At 46.9% G+C, this 15,109-nt stretch overlaps 1 protein-coding gene across 1 annotated transcript; it reads left to right on the top strand.

The window, feature by feature from the left end:
• Positions 1-225: 225 nt before the first annotated feature.
• ankrd10b (ankyrin repeat domain 10b) lies at positions 226-15,008 on the top strand. The gene is made up of 6 exons (XM_079732147.1): positions 226-946; positions 1,722-1,874; positions 3,115-3,206; positions 11,833-12,107; positions 12,586-12,675; positions 14,216-15,008. Exons 1-6 carry the CDS (start codon positions 746-748, stop codon positions 14,425-14,427), a joined length of 1,023 nt encoding a protein of 340 aa, XP_079588273.1. The 5' UTR covers positions 226-745; the 3' UTR covers positions 14,428-15,008.
• Positions 15,009-15,109: the final 101 nt, after the last annotated feature.

Raw genomic sequence — 15,109 nt, 5'->3', positions numbered from 1 at the left:
GGTCAGGCCGCAGACTGTCGGGTGTGTCTGCCTCCCCCTAGCGGTCAGGCCGCAAATCTGTCATTTGCCTCCCCCTAGCGGTCAGGCCGCAAATCTGTCGTTTTTCTCCCCCTAGTGGTCAGGCCGCAGACTGCAGGGTGTGTCGGTGAAGACAAAGCTCGACGGGATTCAAACCAACAACCTGGTGGTTCTGAATTAGGGTTCACGAGCTGCGCCATATGCCAATGGCTATCAATGCAATCAATCACCGTGGTCCGCCCCTTTACAAGCTGAATCCGCTCCGTGTTTTGAACGCAGTCCGCCCCTTTACAAGCTGAATCCACTCCTTGTTTTGACGGGGTCCGCCCCTTTACAAGCTGAATCCACTCCTTGTTTTGACGGGGTCCGCCCCTTTACAAGATGAATCCAATCCGTGTTTTCAAGCCGGTCTGCCTCTTTACAATCAGTATCCACTCCGTGTTTTGAAAGCGGTCCGCCACTTTACAAGCTGAATCCACTTCGTGTTTTGAACACGATCCGCCCCGCAGCTTGCGGCTCCCCTCCGAGCTTCTCAAGTTTCAATCCATCCAGCGTTAGCGCGCTGAGCCTCCCGCTCTTCTGCGCGTGTGTGTGTAGTCAGGCAGAAGCACGCAGTTGCAGACGCTGAGGCGGGGGTCTTATTTGGGAAACGACCGGAAAATCCCACACGTCGTACCGGAGCGGTGAGCCGTCGTGTCTGCCTCGTTTCCGTCCATCTCGGGCCAGGATGTCGGGAGACGCCGAGTCGTCCGGGTTCTCGAGTGAGGAGGTGCTGAACCTCCGCTTCCCTCTCCACCGCGCGTGCAGGGACGGGGACGTCGGCGCGCTGTGCGATCTCCTCCGGTGCGTCACGAGCCCCGCGGAGCTTGCGGCGGAGGACTCGTTCTACGGCTGGACGCCGATCCACTGGGCCGCGCACTTTGGACAGGTAGCTCCACGGCCGCTGCTGATTATGCTGGTTATTCCACTACTGGGAATCTTACTACTGGTTATCTTCATGTCGAGAACGTGGAGTTGTGTATAGAGAGCGCGTGCACGTTCCCCGGTGTGAACGCGGTCGGCCGTGTGCTTGTAATGGTCGCCAACTGCGCACACGGTTCGCGGGTGTTGAACCGTTGGCCGTCGCGTTTCGGTGGCAGGAACAAGCGCCTCTTCGCGCTGCTTAGCGAGCATCTTCACGGCGGTTGACTGGTCGACCTCCCGGGGCACCGATGTTAGCTCCCTTTCTTCCCGGGCTGTCTAACGCCTACCGCCGGGCCCGTTGGCGCCATGTCCATCCTGACCGCGCGGAGGTGTGGTGTCCGGCGTGAACACGGAACATCAAAGGCTCTCGTGTCCGCCGACTCGTTCAAAAACGAGCGCCAAGTCGACCGTTGTGTTTTATTATCAGAACGACTCTGACGAGATCTGACTGTTCGTTTAGTGTGGAAGTTAGTGAATGAATCAGAAGAAGAGTTGTTAACTTACCTGTTAACTAACCTGTTGTTAACTAACCCTTTTCTCTTCAGCTGGAGAATAAGGGATGCGTTGTTAACTAACCAGTATTTCCCCAGCTGGAGTGCGTGATGAGTTGTTAACTAACTTGTCGTTAACTAACCTCCCCAGCTGGAGTGTGTGATGAGTTGTTAACTAACCTGTTAACTAACCTCCCCAGCTGGAGTGTGTGATGAGTTGTTAACTAACCTGTTAACTAACCTCCCCAGCTGGAGTGTGTGATGCGTCTGGTGGCGGTGGGCTGCGGTGTGAACGCGGTGACCTCGCGCTTCGCCCAGACCCCCACCCACATCGCCGCCTTCGGGGGCCACCCCGCCTGCCTGCTGTGGCTGCTGCAAACCGGGGCGGACATTAGGAAACAGGTAGGGCCCGACCGCAGCTAACGTACCTTAATACATTAACCCGAAACAGGTAGGGCCCGACCGCAGCTAACGTACCTTAATACATTAACCCGAAACAGGTAGGGCCCGACCGCAGCTAACGTACCTTAATACATTAACCCGAAACAGGTAGGGCCCGACCGCAGCTAACGTACCTTAATACATTAACCCGAAACAGGTAGGGCCAACCACACACCTCACGTACCTTAGTGCATGATCTGAAAGCAGAATGACTTTTAATACATGTTTTGATACTAGAGAGACTGTTAATACATGATCTGATACTAGAGAGACTGTTAATACATGATCTGATACCAGAGAGACTGTTAATACATGATCTGATACTAGAGAGACTGTTAATACATGATCTGATACTAGAGAGACTGTTAATACATGATCTGATACCAGAGAGACTGTTAATACATGATCTGATACTAGAGAGACTGTTAATACATGTTATGATACTAGAGAGACTGTTAATACATGTTATGATACTAGAGAGACTGTTAATACATGTTCTGATACCAGAGAGACTGTTAATACATGATCTGATACCAGAGAGACTGTTAATACATGATCTGATACTAGAGAGACAGGATCTGAGGATTTGATACATAGGATGCTAACAGTACAATACACCAGCTGGGGGTTGCTATGGTAAATTTTCCTCTCCAGTGAAGGCTGTAGTCATAACAGAGGACGTCACGTTGATCCGCGAGGAAAAGACTCGTTGATCTCAGAGGGATCAGACACAGAGAGGATGATGTGTGATGATGTGTGTTGGCAGTGTGTAGTGCAGTGTGTGTTGACTCTGATACACACAGTGTGTTTAGTGCAGTGTGTGTGTTGGCTCTCAGTGTGTCTGGTGGAGTGTGTGTTGCTACAGACCGTCAGCAGCTATCAGGATTAGCTCAGGACTCTCTGGGAGTTGGAGCGGAGGTTAACTGCAGCACTTTCCTGACCTACATTTAGGGGGATGACAGACGCCTCCAACGGCTTTACATCCCCCCCCCCGCCCTGTTTGTCTAGGGGGGGCGGGGGGGGGGTAAAGTTCACACCCTCGTCTTCCTCCAGCCTGCGTCTGATCTCTGGGGGGGAGGGAGGTGGGAGGGGGCTGCTGGCTGCAGAACACGTTGCCTTGGAGATGGACCGAGGCCAATATGACCGTGTGTGATTGGTTGATACCGGGTTATGTGACCATGTTGGTTGATCTCCTCCCCAGGACTATGTGGGAGAGGCCCCGGTCCACAAGGCTGCCCGCGCGGGCAGCCTGGAGTGTGTGAGGGCTCTGCTGACGCAGGGCGCCCAGGCTGAGTAAGTCCTACTCCTCACTCCGTCGCTGCCTCTACTACCAGCACCTAACACGCCTTCTGCAGGGGCGCCACCAAACCAGCTGCCTGTAGGGCTCCCCTCTCCCCCGGGGTCGGTAGGAGATCCCGTTCCTACGGTGGTCGATAAGAGATCCCGTTTCTACGGTGATCGTTAGGAGATCCCGTTTCTACGGTGATCATTAGGAGATCCCGTTTCCACGGTGATTGGTAGGAGATCCCGTTTCCACAGTGATAGCTAGGAGATCCCGTTTCCACGGTGATGGGTAGGAGCTGCTTCCTGCGGTAAAGCTGAAGATGAACCCTGAAGACCTCTGTATCTAAATCGTCACATTCAGTGGCAGCTACAGACACGTGGTTTTAATATGACCCACTGGCTAGAATATCACATACCTGGCCCGTAAGCTTTCTATCCTTTGATTTACATTTATCATTAATCAAATAATAGCCATTTATTAACATATTTGGGGCCAGTCCTTAATATTGCCAGTTCATGATTCAACAACACTGGGCACACACACTCCTCACACGTTTATTTAAAGAGAAAACCTATAACTCTAGTTTGCATGTTTTGGTGGTGTTCCCCTGCAAATGTAACATTTAGAACGATTATAGAAACTGTATAATATAACAATTCACATCAAGTTTCTTTCTTTGTATAATGGCCACCTTAATCAGAGTTAAAATGTGTATGGGTTCTTCAAAATAGATTTATAACTCAGGTGTAAAAAAGTTATATTATTTATCTTTTGCTGAAATGATGATATAAGCAGAGGTGGTTACATCCTGTAATTCACGTTTTGTGCAGCTAAACGTTTAAAGGTTTAAGAAACATTGATTCATTATACACAGCAGAGAGGAACTTGATGTTGATGTGAACATAGGAGGTCCTGTTGCATGATCTTTGTTATATCTGAGTGTGGTTTGATTTCTAACCCCTTGTTTGGTTCAGTGTATTGGGTGCCCGGCTGAACCAGATGACCAGGTGCACATCCCTCTCTGTCTGAGGTGGTGTCAGTTTGAATGCTGCCTTCTGTCGCATCAAATTAAAAGCAGCTTCTGTTGCACAATAAGTATTAATGTGTAGGTACTCGGCTGATTGACTCAAGATATTGTTAGAGGCATAACTAGGCACGCTGCTAACATTTACATTTAGCAGACACTTTTATCCAAAGCGACTTACAATAAGTAAATTTGTCTGAAGATGGAGAGACAATATATTGCTGTCGGTACAGTAAGGTCCTTAAGAGTCATTATGCATTCTTGATAATGAGGAGTGTAAACACAGTATGAGTGCTCTGTGGTACAGAGGGTTCTCTCTTTCACCTGACTGTTGTTTAACTTAAAGCCATTGTTGCAGACGGCCTTCTGGGCGTCTAGATGTACACACCCTGATCTGACATAGTCATAGTAATGAAAGAATGCTATAACTAGTATCTGGATTCTTTTGTATCATGTAGAGGATTGAGCTAAAAGTAATTACCCAAACCAGTTTAATCTTCCAAGTTCCTTAGAGCCAATTATTAGGTATTCTAGTGACCTCACCTCCAACTGTCATCCTCAGTCAGTATTAATTAGATGATACATGTTGAAGAGAAAAATAGTAAACTTAAGTCAAATCACCAGAGCATTATATTTGTATGCATCATATTATGAATTAGATTTGCACAATGAGCTGTTTCATTCTGACACCCTCATAGTCCAGTAATCAGATACCACCAGAGTGTTAACACATGCTGTGTTCTTCAGTGAATGTATGACCTGCTTCACGGTCTTAATTAATACTGAAAGGGCATGTTGACAACTATTTAACAGTGAATGTTGTTCAGTGGATACAGAGCATCCGTACATGTCTAAACATTCAAGCTGGCTAATTAACTGCAGAGCAGTTGGCTTTCGGTAAGAGATCTCAATATTAGTGGCTAAAGCTTCCCACATAGTGTGACAATTTGTAGGTACGGTCAATAAAGCACTTAACTCAATAAGACCCATTTCAGATCGGCGTGCAATGCTCTAAATAGAACAGGTTCCTCACTAGTGGGCTGGACACAGCATGCCTAATACTGACTGGACCTCTGGGGGCTTACCTGATGCTAGGCTGGGAGGATGTGCGTTTGGTCATCTGCTTCTGTGGGCACTGATGTGATGATGATTAACTTGTTTTTTCCCTGCAGGCCTTAGAATTGTTTCTTACGTCATGTCCTTTTTTAGCTTATGTTCCAAAAATAAGGAGGCTCACTGGCAGCAGGAAAGTACAGCCAGACTAGGTGGGAATGAGGCTCATGACAACTTTAAGACGCTTTCTGTAACTTAAGTTAAAAATGAACTTCAACAATAATGTACACAAGATAACACATGCCAAAACGAAGGTTCCTGTGAAGAAACAGAAGATAAGTAAAGAATACACATTTAATAACTACAATATATTTAAACCAAATCTACACAAAACATCTTACAGAGTAAATTAAGGTGATAACAGGTCATCCGATTTACACAAAGCCACACACGGGTCAGACACATCCTCAACTTTAGTGTTTTAAATGAGCTGATTGGAAGACAGACCTTGAGGCAAATTAAATGTTAAATGCTTGTATGAGCACGTATGATTTGATACCAACGACCGCTAACAGGTCAATCGTGAATAGAAACGTAGAAAAGTGAATGGAAGTCAGTCATCCTCAGGAAGTAACGACCTGAAAGACCCTCTGACACCTGGCGTGGACCCCCAGCTCTAAGAACAGGGACTAGGGGTACCCCATCACAGAGGAGAGCTCTAAGAACAGGGAGTAGAGTGACCCCATCAGAGAGGAGAGCTCTAAGAACAGTGTGACCCCATCAGAGAGTGTAGGGTGACCCCATCAGAGGAGGACAGCTCAGTACAGGGTGACCCCATCAGAGGAGGACAGCTCAGTACAGGGTGACCCCATCAGAGGAGGACAGCTCTCGGTACAGAGTGACCCCATCAGAGGAGGACAGCTCTCGGTACAGAGTGACCCCATCAGAGGAGGACAGCTCAGTACAGGGTGACCCCATCAGAGGAGGACAGCTCAGTACAGGGTGACCCCATCAGAGGAGGACAGCTCAGTACAGGGTGACCCCATCAGAGGAGGACAGGTCAGTACAGGGCGACCCCATTAGAGGAGGACAGCTCTCGGTACAGAGTGACCCCATCAGAGGAGGACAGCTCAGTACAGGGTGACCCCATCAGAGGAGGACAGCTCAGTACAGGGTGACCCCATCAGAGGAGGACAGCTCAGTACAGGGTGACCCCATCAGAGGAGGACAGCTCAGTACGGAGTGACCCCATCAGAGGAGGACAGCTCTCAGTACAGGGTGACCCCATCAGAGGAGGACAGCTCAGTACAGAGTGACCCCATCAGAGAGTGTAGGATGATTATCTAAATGAAGGGTGAATTCGCCCAAGACGTTAAAGGCCGTTCCAAGGCCAGCTGTGGGCTGACGTCGTGGAGCCTTCCTCTTGGGGTCCGACCCCAGACCGCATGTGACCGGGCCAGAGACGGAGCCTTAGCCAGGTTACCTTAGCGCAGGTTCAGCCTTAACCGTGTGCAGAGAAGCTGTTAGCTCACAGCTCTTAGCACCAACTTTATCCACATTGAAATCAAAAATCACAACTTAATACAATCTGTTCACGTTCATTCATTATATAATTAACATTTCACATAAATGAATAAAGACGAAACAGATGTACGATTACAAGATGGTTTAAAATACTCCAGAGAGATTAGAAAGTAATCACTAAACTCAGTATGAATGTTCTCACAATCGTCAACTTCACCAGCTACCAAATAATACACTATTCCGGTTTCATTCATAATCATGTATTAAGATAATAGTATCTAATATAATAGATAATAATAACCACCAACAACATAAGATATTTTCCCAATAGGGGGAAAATATTTGATTTGAAATTCCGGCAAGACTTAAACATACTTCCACAAATGTTACAAGCATAGACTGTGCTTATACATATAATTTATATTATGAAATATCTATAGGTATTATGTTATTTTGGATTTTCATACCAATGTGCATTTTGTACCTTTTAATAAATACTTCTTGTGTCTGCCAGTCCAGATGCTGTCCCCAGTTGAACCTTCCCTGGACCCAAACAGGAACTCAAATGTTTACTTCCCAACTCTATATATATACACATTACAGTCAGTTTTAAACCGACTGTAATCGGAGTCGAAATTCCGTTCCTAGAAAAAGCATGCTTCACCAGCACCCTTAACCATGTCCCAGGAGGTACAATGAGGCCCAGAGACAACACGTTACAGTGCATTGGGAAAGTATTCGGACCACTCATTGAAACATCACTCCTCATTCAACGTTGTTGTTCTTCCCCAAAATGAAAAGAGAGAACATGCTACTGTACTTTTTAAGCAATCTCTTGTTCACCTCCATGCCTTTACTTGGTTCTTTGACGAACTGCTTTCTGTAGTGACTACATCCACTAGTCTTCTTGAGGTCATGATGGATATATCTGGGGAAGGCCTTCCATTCTTCTCCTCCATCGACCCCAAAGTCAGGGGGGGGCTTCCTAGCCACAGCTCCTGAGGTCTTCCGTCGGGCTGTGCCCCACACATATCCAGAGACGTCCGATGCCTCCTGCGTTTTGCGTTCTCGGCTGTGGGCCCATCGTTCCTCCTTCGAAAAGAAACCCTTCCCCTCTTTTGAGGTCCTGATCGCTTTGGATCAAGCTTTCCCAAAGATCTCTCTTCCGTTTTATTCTTTTGAGCTTACACTCCATCCTGACTCGTCCTTTAGAACCTGCAAATAAAGAGCTCCTCACAGTATGAGATCAGCATCACGGCGCTTCACCTCCTGGAGGGTGAACGGCGAGGGGGTGAGCCGAGACCATCCTGAAGAACCACGCCTCCCCCTGGGTTCTCCTGCTCCACAGTGCCCCCCCCCCCCCCCCCCCCGTAGCCTGCCAGCCCCAGGGGGATTCAGGGGGGTTCCAGCTTCTTCCACTGATGGAAGCTACTCTGGTCTCTGAACCCCCCCAAAGAAGAAATGTTCCCTAGACGTCTTATCACATCAGCTGGTCTGAATACTTCCCTAATGCACTAAAAACATCGGTATGTGTTGACAATATCATCGTGATACGTTTGACACACTTTATTGCATTTAATTTGACACACAGCCGTTTGTGCTGCAAATAAATCATGGAATTTCAGATCAAATATTGTTATTCTAAAATATCAAAACCTGAATAAACCTTAGATTAATTATATAACTAGTGGGACCCTATGAAATTAAACACAAATCTTGAATGTGTTTTAGGTTTGTCATGAGCCTCGTCAGTGGTGGCGGGTAGTGCATAGCAGCTGCCTTTAGAGTAGTGACCGTTGGCGCTTGTTGGAGGGTTAGACCAGCTAGTAACTGTATTCTGCTAACATCTTGTTGCAATAGTTTTACACTGTCAATTTATTATGCAGATTATTTCGCCTATTAAAACTGTTTTATCTGTCTGTCACTTACAATATTAACCCCATGATATCATACAGTCTGTTTTGACATCTGATCTTTTGTCACCTTTCTTTCCTGAAAGTGACAATAAGTACGAAATAAATTCTGTACTGTTAACGGAACAGAACCCTACGTTTTAATGTTTTACAGCCATTGAATTGGAAATGACTTGGTTTGGTCAAGTAATCCTTGAAAGGGGGAGAATAGACACTGCTGCCCCGTTCCCTGGGATAGCTGCACTGTTGTGGCTTTGAGTGTTCTCACTATCGCTTCCTACCTCCACTCGGGCAAACTGTTGAGGTATTTCTTGCGGTGATTGGTTTTAATGCTAGGACTTTATGAATCAAAACGTTAAATTGAATATGTACGTTTTTTTAGACATGCATGCTTTGCTATTCATAATTGTTTCTGTAATGAGTTTATTTCTTTGATTTGTTATTTTTAACTAACCATAGGATCCCCTTGTGAGGACAGGTTAGTCATGTGAGTCCCACTATGTAGCATGATGACAGGGAGCTGGGAGATAGAGACAGGAGGAAATCAAAAGGCAGGCATTTACTACGAATTAACGCTTCCTTTAATTGTCCTGCCAAGATGGGGGTGAGTAGACACCTTTGCTCTGGTGTCGGTTGGTGTTTGGTCTCACTATCTACGAGTAATACTGCTTATTACCTATCATGTAGTAAGGTATAATATATCTGTTTATTTTATGAATTTGAAACTCATGTAGGTTCCCCTCAGAGACAGAATAAAAAACATTGCGACAATATCTGAGAAATAACCTTGAAAAACATTCAAAGAGATTAGTCAGGTTAACTGAGTCATAACCCACAATTTACTAGTTATATTTGCTTATTATACATTCAACTATTATACAGTTGTTGGTTTTCTACAATATTACATTATGGTTTTCTATAATTATTAGATTTCCCTGTGCCTGCTGCATGGTGTAGCCACTGTACCTGAAGTGTACCTGCGGCTGTTGAGGCCTCAACGAGCAGCGACATGAAAGCCCAGTTTCAGGCAGTTTCTTATCTTGGGATTATGTGATACAGTTTGCTTTTGCAAGCATTTTGTCGCCAACTTTTGATCCGTGCTGGACTTGGCATTAATAATGGATAGAAGCGTAGAACTGGAGTGGAAAATGTACTGCTAAATTATCTTAAAATGGTTCAACCCAGAGATCAGGAATGACCCTGAACTGAGGGAGTTTAGGTCACAAAACCAAACGCTCCCTAAGTGAGACCATCCACCCTTAAATGAGACCTTCCACCCTTAAATGAGACCATTCACCCTTAAGTGAGACTATTCACCCTTAAGTGAGACCATCCACCAACCACATGAGACCAGACCACCTGGGGGCTTTGGAAGCGTTCATTTGATGGGACTCCATTCAGATTGATGTGTTTTAATTTTAATTTCAAATTCTACAGAAAATGTTTTTCATGTGCACCATTTCCTCAACTTTATTTACACACCTGCTTAGCAGGAAAGAAGGAACAGTTAATGATTTGGTTTAGTTTTATCTATAAATAAGCAAACAATGGACTTGTAGTGAGACCAAATCTAGTTCCGTGTTTGGGAGGCAATGTCACTTGGTTCAACATACTTCCTAATAGGCTCTTCCTTATAGTATATATATTATTTCTTCTTATTATAACATTATGGAAAATATGTAGTAAGGACATATGGTGTTCTTAGAGGAGACCTTTGGAATAGTGCATTAGTTCCTCCATGATGACTAGCTCCCCCCGTAGGCGTGGCTCCACCTCATTATTTACACAAAGACCCACTGTGTTCTTGAGAGCTCTGTTCACCACTATCCTGTGACCTTTAGCCTACAAACAAGTGTCAGCAGTGTGTTTAAACTTGGCAGTTGGATGAATTTACCGTTGGCCTTCTAAATCGTTGGGCTGAATACCGTTCATGGAGCCGTGGTAGACGTCTTTAGAAGCTTGTTGCCATTTATAAGAAACAACTGCCTCCCCTCTGCCTAAGTCTATTCCCTTAACTATATAATTAGTTAATATTTAGGTATGTTCAACCAATGACATTGTTTCCATCACTAATATAAACCCAAAGATTATGTTGACATCACTGCATTGTTTGCTTGTTCATAACCCCCCACATAGTCCCCAGATACCTGCTGCATCAGGATGTGAGGAGGTTCTGGATCCAGGGCTGATGAAGTTATTGATCCAGGGCTGATGAAGTTATTGATCCAGGGCTGATGAAGTTATTGATCCAGGGCTGATGAAGATATGATCCAGGGCTGATGAAGATATTGATAGGATTATTAAGACAGGGATGGATCAAGCTTCCCGGGGGCTTCAAGGGTTCCAGAAACGGGAGTGCTCCAGGCCTTTCTTCGTTCCGCGTTCTGAACTTCCTTCTTGTGATTCCACCGCTTGACGCTGATGGAACCCAAGCAGGAAGTGACGACACAAGACTTATCTACTTCCTGGACCCATGGCGTCCAGACCCTGACCTACATGTTGGAGAAGTGAAGAAGAATCGCCCTCCTTGTCCGCTGCCTGCGCTCCCTGATGCCCCATCTCCTGTTTCTACTTAATTTCACCCTATAATTATTAAGAACCAAGAACAGCTGACTCCACCTTCTGGGTCCGGCCAAGAGCTTGTGTCTCCGATGAAGACAGCGATCACAGCGTCTCCTCTCATCTCTTGATGACCAGCAGGACCTCCACAGCCCAGTCCACAGACCAGTCCGTAGCCCAGTCACAGCCCAGTCCACAGACCAGTCCACAGACCAGCCGTCTCCCTGTAGACACTAGAGGAGGTACCATCAGTGGATCACCCAGAGGTTCAGTCCTTCATTGAAACTATATTGTTACTCGTCTGAATCATATCCTCCTGCAGCAGATATCGTTCCCCTTATTAAGCACTTTTTAATCAGGCTTTAGCGTGTTATGGACTATGATCCCAGAAGGATCATACGTCATCCATCATCGATGACGAGGATAGTGCAGGCCGTGTGTGTGTGTGTGTGTGGACGGTGTCTGTCTGTGTGTCCTCCGAGTGCCTGGTGAGTGCGTGCTGATTGGTTGTCCCCACGCGGTCCCCGGGGGGTGCTGACGCGTGTCCTTCCTGTCGTACAGCCTGAGGAACGCCAGCGGGCTGACCGCGGCCGACCTGGCCCACGCCCAGGGCTTCCGGGAGTGCGCTGAGGTCCTATTCAACGCCCAGAACCTCCAGAGGAACCTGGCCCCCGTCCAGGGCCCGCTTGGGGGGTTCGGCCTGAACGGGTCCGCCCCCAACGGGGACCACGCCCACCCCGCCCTCCAAGGGCGCAGCTTCCTGTCCGCAGCCCCAAACAGGAAGCGGTCGTTTGACGGCATGGAGGCCAGTCAGTTTAAGAAGCCAAGAACCAATGGTACGCCCCAAAACATGCTCCTCATTAAACCTCATTAAGACATGCTCATTAAAACCTCATTTAGACATGCTCCTCATTAAACCTCTTTTAGACATGCTCATTAAAACCTCATTAAGACATGCTCCTCATTAAACCTTATTAAGGCATGCTCCTCATTAAACCTCTTTAAGACATGCTCATTAAAACCTCATTAAGACATGCTCCTCATTAAACCTCATTAAGACATGCTCCTCATTAAACCTCTTTAAGACATGCTCATTAAAACCTCATTAAGACATGCTCCTCATTAAACCTCTTTAAGACATGCTCATTAAAACCTCATTAAGACATGCTCCTCATTAAACCTCATTAAGACATGCTCCTCATTAAACCTCTTTAAGACATGCTCATTAAACCTCTTTAAGACATGCTCATTAAAACCTCATTAAGACATGCTCCTCATTGAACCTCATTAACCATGCTCCTCGTTACCCCCCAGGCTTCGGCGCCCCCCCAGGACTGCTGAACGGAGGAGGCGCGGGAGAGGACCTCATGGAGAGCATGCTGGAGGAGTCCTCCTCAACCTCAGGTGGGCCCGCCCCCTTTACCTTGGGGCCCTTGGCCCCGCCCCCCGGGCCGGACCAGAGGCAGGACTGGGCCCCCGCCGCGCCCAGGGAGCAGGAGATCAGCACCGTGGGCGCCATGCAGACCCCATGCCGCTGCACCAACTCCTACGCCTACCTCTAGGGGGGGACTCTGGAGGGCGAGGCGCCCCCTCTGGAGGGTTAGCACCTAGCTTCAGAGTTAGCACCTAGCTTCAGAGTTAGCGCCTAGCTTCAGAGTTAGCACCTAGCTTCAGAGTTAGCGCCTAGCTTCAGAGTTAGCGCCTAGCTTCAGAGTTAGCGCCTATCTTCAGAGTTAGCGCCTAGCTTCAGAGTTAGCGCCTAGCTTCAGAGTTAGCGCCTAGCTTCAGAGTTAGCGCCTAGCTTCAGAGGGTTAGCGCCTAGCTTCAGAGGGTTAGCGCCTAGCTTCAGAGGGTTAGCGCCTAGCTTCAGAGGGTTAGCGCCTAGCTTCAGAGGGTTAGCGGGCCGTGGTGTTGTAGTGGCTCGTCTAGGGGTTTACTTTGTTGCTTTGGAATAGAGTTGTGTCATCTTAAGATGAGTAATATATGATTTTCCTTCGAGATTCTTCGTTTGTTAGATCTGTTGGTTGGTTTTGGTCAAGGATATAAAAGTTAGAGATTTCGGTTGATGTTTTCTTGCACAATTTACAGGAACATGATAACCAGTGATGTGTAGACCAGTAAAGGTCAGGATTTTGTGATGGCTGTAAATATAGGGCCCAAATTCACACATCTACACATGTAAAACTTAGTTTTAGAAGTTCCCAGAAGGGAGAGGTTGTGTGTTCAGTGCCTTGTTCCTCTTGGTTCAGATCCATTCAGGGGATTTCTTCGTTTAGCTTTGGCCTGACAATTTCCTTCTCATTTGTTAGAGGAGAGTTTCACTATAAGCCAAAGCATATAATGAATGTTATTAATCAAGATGCGCCACACTGGAGCTGTCCTCAGTGTGGCGGTACAGGCTGACGCTTCAATGTGTAAATCTGGTGTAAAGATGGCGGTTGGAGTTCTACTGTCGACATGTTTGGGAGATTAAACGCGGCACTTGTGACTCGTGATGTCATGATTGACAGTATAGGATAGCTCAGTGATATTGACTGTCTCAATTCAGCTTTGGCATTTACAAATGGAGGCTGGGTCAGTATGTTCTGCCTCATTAAACTAATCGAGGCGGTTGTTAAATGAACATCCCAGGCTGAGGGCGCAGCGGACCTACGGTTCTCCGATATGCGGAATGCAGGAGGGGTTCGGATTGAGGCTCTGAACTCTCCCTCAGACCTCGGTTTGACCGAGAGCTCTCCTCATCCAGGCAGACGTCGAGTCCACCAGGCCGGTCAAGCCGCCTGGAGCCCCGGCTGTGGCCTGGGGCCCCACTGTGGCCCTCCAGGCTGCAGCCTGTGACAGTGTCTAAGTCCAGCTCTGCCCGTTGTCCGTTGATGAGCCGACTGTGGTTCTCTACTGCGTGACGTGACCGCTCCTCTATATTGTGGTTTTGTCTCATCTCTAGTGGCAGGTGAAACACACTCTGGGGGTTTTACCTCAAATGGCCACAGCCAGCGAGGGGGGGGGGCCCCAGAATCCAGCGGGGTCCAGCAGCCTGCCTACGGGGACGAGGCCCCCAGTGCAGGCAGTCAGCTGGAGCACCAGACATCGGTCAAGGCAGAGCAGTTCTATGACCACGCGTTCTTCAGCACCATGCTCCTCTACCACGGCTCATGAGACCTGTTCTTCAGCACCATGCTCCTCTACCACGGCTCATGAGACCTGTTCTTCAGCACCATGCTCCTCTACAGGCTCATGAGACCTGTTCTTCAGCACCATGCTGATCTTCAGGCTCATGAGACCTGTTCTTCAGCACCATGCTCCTCTACCACGGCTCATGAGACCTGTTCTTCAGCACCATGCTCCTCTACAGGCTCATGAGACCTGGTCTGGTAGATGTTGCCTCAAAGGCCTTCACCTCACAGCCACGCTTTGCTTCATTTGTTAAAAAAAATATATAAAATTTGCTGTTTTCAATGTATATACTTGTTATGTCTTTGTTAATGTTTTGTTATTAGAACCAATACCATAAGTTCATTGGTTACTATGTTGAGCTTCGTTTTTTTAAATACACTTTATTAACTTGTTTTATTTGGGAACGAATACGCATCGATGTATTTAACCAATGCCTGTACTCTGATAATCCTGTTTAATTAAGGACTTATGTATTTTTCAGATTTCTTGATACAAGTTTGATTGGATGATTGCCACAATGCTCATTAATTACAAATAAAGGGTTTGTGAAACTAAACCTTCAATCTTTTAGCGAGAACTGTTTTGTTCACTGATTTGTTTGCTATAGTTACTTAATAGTACATATACATGTGAATGTAAAGTTATCAACAGTTGGGTCCAATCT

The sequence above is a fragment of the Pollachius pollachius genome (genome assembly GCF_949987615.1).
Source record: "Pollachius pollachius genome assembly, chromosome: 3".
Lineage (NCBI taxonomy): Eukaryota > Metazoa > Chordata > Actinopteri > Gadiformes > Gadidae > Pollachius > Pollachius pollachius.
This window is presented reverse-complemented; position numbering and strand designations above follow the sequence as displayed.

Excerpts from the sequence above, each read along its gene's own strand:
- ankrd10b (XM_079732147.1), top strand. The coding sequence starts at position 746 with ATGTCGGGAGACGCCGAGTCGTCCGGGTTCTCGAGTGAGGAGGTGCTG. Across the intron at positions 947-1,721 it reads GGGCCGCGCACTTTGGACAG|CTGGAGTGTGTGATGCGTCT; the intron begins GTAGCTCCACGG and ends TAACCTCCCCAG. Across the intron at positions 3,207-11,832 it reads ACGCAGGGCGCCCAGGCTGA|CCTGAGGAACGCCAGCGGGC; the intron begins GTAAGTCCTACT and ends CCTGTCGTACAG.